At 46.1% G+C, this 7,038-nt stretch overlaps 1 protein-coding gene across 1 annotated transcript; it reads right to left on the bottom strand.

Annotated features, from left to right (window-relative positions):
• Positions 1-1,344: 1,344 nt before the first annotated feature.
• LOC104497495 (ADP-ribosylation factor-like protein 8B-A) lies at positions 1,345-6,759 on the bottom strand. The gene is made up of 6 exons (XM_010140753.1): positions 6,684-6,759; positions 6,006-6,079; positions 5,513-5,606; positions 4,972-5,039; positions 4,690-4,760; positions 1,345-3,300 (listed from the first exon to the last, which is right to left on the bottom strand). Exons 1-6 carry the CDS (start codon positions 6,741-6,743, stop codon positions 3,251-3,253), a joined length of 417 nt encoding a protein of 138 aa, XP_010139055.1. The 5' UTR covers positions 6,744-6,759; the 3' UTR covers positions 1,345-3,250.
• Between the last annotated feature and the right edge of the window lie 279 nt (positions 6,760-7,038).

The raw sequence follows: 7,038 nt of genomic DNA, 5'->3' as shown, positions 1-7,038 counted from the left end.
TAACCTGTCTCTTTTTACTGTCCAGGCTCACTACAGAGCCTGAGACAAGTGATCATCATCACAAGAGATTAGGCTGGCCCAAGAGATGTCTAGAAGCAGAACACAGCTCAGCAGACAGCACTGCTCGTGTCTATCTTTGGCTCCACACCTTTACTGGAATAGAAAAGGCTTAACCCTGGGCTTAACTGTGCCAGATGAGTGAGTAGTTTCTTTAGACCACGGCTGAAAGGTGGTGAACAGCCTCACTTCTCTGGACAGACTTACTACACTTCCTTTCTCTTTCAAAATTAAAGTGGTTGGGAAATTAATCAACCCACAGGCAGAAAAAGCATGATCCTCTGCACCGAAAGTCTCTTCAGGGTCTACGGTTCTGCCCTGTGAGTGGCTAAAGGCACCTGGAAGAACTGTACGAGACTAGCTGGGAGAACTGAGGTGGAGTCATTCACAGAAGCAACACAAACATCCATTTTGGAGCACGCACCCCAGACCTGGTGACAAACCCCGCAGCAGCAACACCGTCCTCAGATTCTGCATCTAGAGGCATTTTGCTTTGAACGTTACTCCTGGGCAGCTTGTTCTGCAGGCAGGAAACCTCATCGACTGAGGAAACACGCACGTGATCATATACGCAACAGTTCGTTAGTCCCTCCCGCCGGCCGAGCCAGACGTGAAGGATGCCAACCGACCAGCCTGCAGCCCCAAGAACTAACCCCTCACAGCCCAGCAACTCTTGAAAGCTCCCCTGGCAACAGCTCCTGGACAGAAGACATCCAACTTGTTACCACTACTTGGAGGATGTTGACACACGGTCCTGTAAGCTAATCAGTGACCCAAGAGAAATTGGGAAGAACAGTCAGTGTAACTTCAGGTTAAAATCACAACAAAGCTTTTGTCCAAAACCTCACAAAAGCTTCACTTTCCAATGAGATCAGAATCTCTATGCTTTAATTGGCAATGAGTGATCAGGCACTGCTAGATCTGACGCTTGTGCTAGAAAAGCAAACGTTTTACTCTAAGCTTGACAACAACAACCATGTTGTAGATACATTTTTCTCCTGAAATCAGAGCTCCACCAGAAGGCTGCCCCTTCGTAAGACCCTTCAGCTGACCAGTGCTGCTCATAAACATAAAAAAGCAGAGAAGCCTGCTGAGACTGACTAGCTAAGCTTGCTCTTGTAAGCTGAGAAATTCCCGAGCCTGAAGGTTGTTTGATAAGCATTTCAGTTGAAGAGCTGAACCACACACGAAGAAGCTCCAGAATTTACCGAGCCCTCTTCCCCCGCTGTAAGACACCCCAGAACGTATCTCCAGGAGTTAAGCCACACCAACTCAAGTCAGTCAGTTAAGTGTCAATACAACCCTCAAAACATAAGTTTATTGAATAAAGCTGAAGAGCAGTAAACCAACATATGCATCCACCTAAATAAAAAAATTCACGTATTTACAAAGTTCGGTAATTGTATCAGTTGTTCACATGCAGAGTAATGCACAGGTTAACAATTGGTAGTGTTTGGATGCCATAAACGCTGAAAGCAGTGAAGTATATCAACACCAAACACATCGAGTTTAGCTATAGGCCAGTTAACTAAACAGTGACCTGGTCCCCCACAAGGATTCACACATTCTAGTTCAGTTTCCGTATTTTAGGCACAAGCAAGTTTGCTAAATAAAGGTAACTGTAGCAGTTCCTGGTGAACTAGGGACTACAGCAGCAGGTTAATACACCCTCTCCTCTACAGCACCAGAGTATGAATTAATTTGAGATCATGCTTCAGAGAACTGAAAGGGGACAAGAAGTTAAAATGCGAGTTCAGACTGAAGGCAGGCAGCATGTAGTGTCTGTGCACCAGTGCAACAGTTGGTACAGGACAGTAAGGCCATGGCAGTCGAAATTAAAACTGGCTTGTCACAACTGAGAGGACTGAACAGCGTTTCCAACCAAAGACTGCGACATAACGCAAATTCTGCGCTTAGGTGAAGGATCACACACGGTGTGAGGCAGCACGAGCAGGGGCACCATGTATCTGCACACACAAGTGAGCTACACTGACATCACTGGATGAACAAACCAGTCTTAGCAAGTCTGACCCTTTAATACAGTGAAGTCACCGAGAAAGTAAAGCTAAAGACATCACAACCTCGATTTTGGACCTACGTCCCTATGCTGAGGAGCGAGTCAAGAAACAGGATCGATTCGTGGGCTCTCTTGTGCTTTGACGCAGCAGAACGTTTCCTCTGGCGGCTCACAGACTTTGACAGGGTGACGCCAGGAAAGCAGGCAGCGCTAGGGTTGCCACAACGGCCCAGGTACCCCACAGCACCGGGCAAAACCGTGCCCAGCCATTCCAGGAGCGGGACAGACACTAGACAATCACATGGATATTGTGCTAAAGGTCAACAACTGACTCGATATAGAAACATCAGTAACTTAGGTGTCATGCAGCTGCTCAGAACGCGTGTTCTGGTTTCCAAGAGAGACCACTAGTATCTGTAGATAGAAAAATGGATTTGAACAGAGTCTGATGTTCCTAGCAATTTGTTTTCATGCTGGAATACTCCAATTTTTGAAAGCTTGACAGAACGGTCCATTCCCATCCCCCACACCAAGGTTAAACAGAAGCAACAAAATGATTTTAAACAGTTGACTCTTCCCTAATTCATCATGAGAGTTTTCTTTTTCAAGTGACAGGAGAAGATCCCGGCTGTAGATTAGTGATGCTGATCTATGCCTTGTGCTCCCCTCTGCAAACGGTCTCCGTTTCTCTGCTTACATACACACATCACATGCATTTGTGAGACAAATCAGTATCCCACAACTCACGCTTAAATGTTTTCTAACTACTGTATGTGGCATCTCACAGAATCTTAATGCTGTCAAGCATCAGCATCTTCAAGCCACTAAACACTAGAAATAAAACACTTGCTGAAAATCATATAAAAACCTGGCCCTGAAAAACCAGAACAGAGTGTACCATCGTAGTTAACATGGTAGAGAGATTTTTCTTTTAAAAAGCCCCCCCACAACCCTCCCACCACAGATGGTTGTAAAATAAATATTTGTGCTGACTTTATCATGACAACTCTAGTTGGTTTGTGACAGAATAGGAATACAAGTCTTCAGCAGTGCACATGAGAAATGAACCGTGAAAAGGCAGATTCTGGATACAGGATTTTGGGGTAATATCTCGTCATGGAGGGAAGTGGACAATTGAGATTATGGCCAACTGGTACTGGAGATTCCAGGAAGACTTCAGCTTCTTCTAGACTTTGAATGCTGAATAAGCCACTGAAGCGTGATATCTAAAGAGAGAGAGAGGAGAAGTTCCACATTCAAGTGTCCATTGGTACTTGTACAGCTGGCATCGCGCTGGTAGGCCAGTGTCCCCCAGCACACGACAGGAATATCCAGCCCTGCTCCAGGGGACGGTCCAAGACACAGACTCATTGGTTTTGAACCCTTGCTGTCTGTGCTTTAGCCCAGCATCCTTAAGGAACATTTAAAGGAACTACCCCAGACATTCCAGCTCCTCAGTCAACTACACCTCTAGGAAAAAGCCATCTCCACACCCGACACTTTGCAGGGCTCACAGAATGAGTTTTAGACCATACCCTGCCCTAATCAGCCAGTCTGCCTGTCCTCACCCGATGGGAACAAGGTCAGGTTAGCCCTACGGTACATGGCATCAAGCTCCTCCACGCTGAACAAGGGGCTCCTCAGGAAGTGCAATGCACTAGCATCATGCCAGCCCCATGCTTCCAGCAGCACCTTTCCTACAGCATCGGGGATGCCCGACTGTGCTGTGAGCCTTGTGCAGGAGATAACAGCAGGAGGGAGTATCTGCTTCTCCTATCCACTACATTTGAATCTTTAACCGATGGTGACAGGGCCTTCTTGCATAAGAAGCCTGAAGAGTTCTACAGGCTATTCACTTTTCCTGGAAGGAAGTTGAGTTCTTAGTATAAAGCAGGTCTGGTAACTTCTCTAGCTTGTTCTGGTGACCACCAGCCTCTAGTTTCCCTCAGTGAACTCGTGTTCATCTCCTGGCAGTCACAAGAAGGCACCAGGAGAGGGATGGCAAGAGTTAAGTACTGCATCTTCATTCAGCTGAGGTGACTCAGTTCACTTACAATACTAGTGTCAAGTATGTGGTATGACACAGTACCATCAAACAATGCCTTCCAACTCCAGGAACTCCAAAGCAACTGGTGTCAGCACCAGAACAACCTGCTGTCTGGCTGCATGGGGCAGGCCACGCACAGGCCGCAACACAAACTGCTCTGATAAGCCAGAGAGGGGAGATGGTTCTGCTGAGGGAACAACTGTTGAGGGAAAACTTGCTGCAAGTACTTGCTAGCCTCGTGAAGTGAGGCAGAGCAGGGAGCACCTGACAGAAGTACAAAATCATGTAGGCCAAGCTAGCAGTGAGACTAGTCAGCTACTTGCTGCAAACTACAGAAAGGCAGCAGATTTCACAGGAGACCGACATCTGTTGTGGTAACTACAACTTCAGCACCAGTCAAGCTTCCTCACTACCATCAGGAGTTACACTGAATTTCACCAGTGCACTTACACCTTGTTCTCTGGTTTGTTACAGTTTCCTGAGGCCAGGAAGCCTGTGTTTAAGGAGTTACATTCCCCCAATCCATCCTCTGGTGATGAAATGCTTCACGGTTTAGGTTAATAGTTACCTATATTATCTTTCTCTTTGCAAGAAATTGAGTAGCAGCAGATTTCTCTGTCCTGAATAGCAGCGAGGTTCCTATGGAAGAGAGAACATTTCAACACACACGTCACACAGAGTCTAAATTGCTGCCCTTCATCTTCTCCACATAACTTGTTTCTGTACCTTGTTTCAGCTACCTCCTGGTGCTGGGTTTTCTACTTATCAAGACAAGCTTCTTGATCTAACCTATGCGCATGAATTCATGCGCTGAGTTAAGGTAACCACTCGTAGGAAGGGTTGGACTTACATCTTTTCAATGAGCTGTTTCTCATCCAAAGCATTAGGAAGGTCTCGCTTATTTCCAAGTACTAGAACCTGAAATCCAGAGCAGAAGGAAACAGTTGCCATTTTGCTTTTTTAAAAAGAAGAAAAAACAAAGCAAAAAAACCCCCACCCCAAAAACCCCAACCCACAAACAAATGCCAGGGCCTCTGCCAAGCAGCCTGCACTAGGCTGTGAAGTCTCACAGAATGAGACATTCGCTATTGAACCAGTCCACGGAAGAAGACTGACCTGGTGACAGGCAAAGAGGGAGTGCAAAAAAACAAGCGTGAGAACACATCAGCTGAAATCCCAAGAGCAATCCCTCTAGACCATCAGCTCAGATTCCCCAAACTTCCTCTACTTCCGTGCTATGCTCTGGTTATCCTGTACTACAGGAGACTCCAGAAGAGCACAAATCATACCGTGGAACGCTCTAAACTAGAGTTCAAGGCAGATTCCAGAGCTGCTGAAGTAACACCCATTCCTCAAGCAAGATTAATACCACGTAAACAATAAACACTTACAGGGATTCCTTGTAACTGTGGCTTATCTAGAAGATTGTGCAGCTCATTTCGAGAAGCTTCTATTTTTTCACGATCTGCAGCATCTACCATGTAGCTATAAAGAGAACATAAGGTTAGGTCAGTGAGGCTGGACCACTTCAGGAGCAGCAGTCTTTGCTTTACGCTGTCAGCTCCGAGCACATGCAACAAGGCTTTAGACAAAGCCAGGGCTTCCAAGTAAAGGATTTGGGTCTTTTAGAAAAATTCTCTATGATCAGAGCAGATGAAAGACTGTTTCAGTTAGAGGCACTGCCACCGAGTTCAGACAGGAAGTAGTTAGTGCTCCAGATCAGACACCGATAAGAACATAACCCATCTCGAGCCGTGAACTCAAGGGTAAAGAGGTCAGGACGGCTGCAGTAGTTTCAAAGATAAACCACGCAGCACGGAGTCCAGGCTGCACACAGGGGAGAAGCAAACCTGTGGTTTAGCACCAGCTGATGAAGACACTTACACAATAGCATTAACTCCTCTGCAATATCGTTCCCACATGCTTCGGAATCGTGGTTGCCCTCCTATATCCCAGATCTGAAGGCAAGAGGAGAGAGATGATTTAGCCATGCACGACGTTCACACACATCCCGCAAATATAAGGCGAGAAACAAGCTTTTCCTTTCTGCTTAGGCCAGCTGCAGGACTTCTCACACAGAGAGCAGAAATAATCCCTGGTAGAGCAGCTCAAAGCTTGCAGGCCCAACAGCATAAGATGCACACTGGAGCACCTTACACCAGGTGCAAGAACACCCTTGTGTACTAAGTTTACACACTGTGATATACAAGAAAATGAGGTATATTGACTTAAAACTTTGCTTTTGATCTCAGCCTTCCCTGAAGCAATACTGATGAGCAGAAGAGGAGGATCTCTGGGCCCTAAACATGTGAAAATTAACTCGGATGTAAGCCAGCTTTAACGAGTCCCTGAGCCTGGAAATCACACAGATTCTCACTTAAGAAATCCCATGAATAAACATAAGTATATTCTTAAGCTCTTTGACAGATTGAGCTGAGCCTCTTCTGTTTCCTGTGTTTGACCAGCAGTGGAAGCAAAACAGAGCAAATGTGTCTTTTAAACTAGAAGCTGAAGACAGCCTTGAACGGGTTTAAAAAGGGACGGTCCCCAGGAGTGACATACCTTTATTGTAACGTTACCCTTCGTCACCTTCCTCATGTTGAAGCCCACCGTAGGAATCATGTCTTCACTGAACTGACCTGACTGCAAAGAGAGAGAGTGACACTCAGCGCTGATCTGGTGCAGCTGGTTCACGGAGTCAAATCTCATCAGCTTTTCCAACCACTTGCCTTCCAACTGAAGGCTCTAGAGCTGAAAGTCACGGACATTATAGTAAAGCTTATGTGAAGTCACTCAAGTAATTTTTTTACAAGCATTTAAATAAGCTCTCAAGCCTTGAGGCAGTCAGGGAGAATCTCTCTGCATAGCCTGACAGATGGACAGCCAGGGCAAGGACAGAGAGCCCATCACCAACGTC

The sequence above is a fragment of the Buceros rhinoceros genome, unplaced genomic scaffold (assembly GCF_000710305.1).
Source record: "Buceros rhinoceros silvestris isolate BGI_N320 unplaced genomic scaffold, ASM71030v1 scaffold24817, whole genome shotgun sequence".
NCBI classification, from domain to species: Eukaryota; Metazoa; Chordata; class Aves; order Bucerotiformes; family Bucerotidae; genus Buceros; species Buceros rhinoceros.
The sequence above is the reverse complement of the archived record's forward strand: the minus strand, read 5'-3'. Positions and strand labels throughout refer to the sequence as shown.

Bases quoted from the DNA above. Each gene is read 5' to 3' on its own strand.
- LOC104497495 (XM_010140753.1), bottom strand. From the start codon at position 6,743: ATGATTCCTACGGTGGGCTTCAACATGAGGAAGGTGACGAAGGGTAAC. The intron at 5,607-6,005 runs GTAAGTGTCTTC...TTCTCTTTATAG, and splicing joins AGAGGAGTTAATGCTATTGT to CTACATGGTAGATGCTGCAG. The intron at 5,040-5,512 runs GTAAGTGTTTAT...TCTGGATTTCAG, and splicing joins CACAGTTACAAGGAATCCCT to GTTCTAGTACTTGGAAATAA.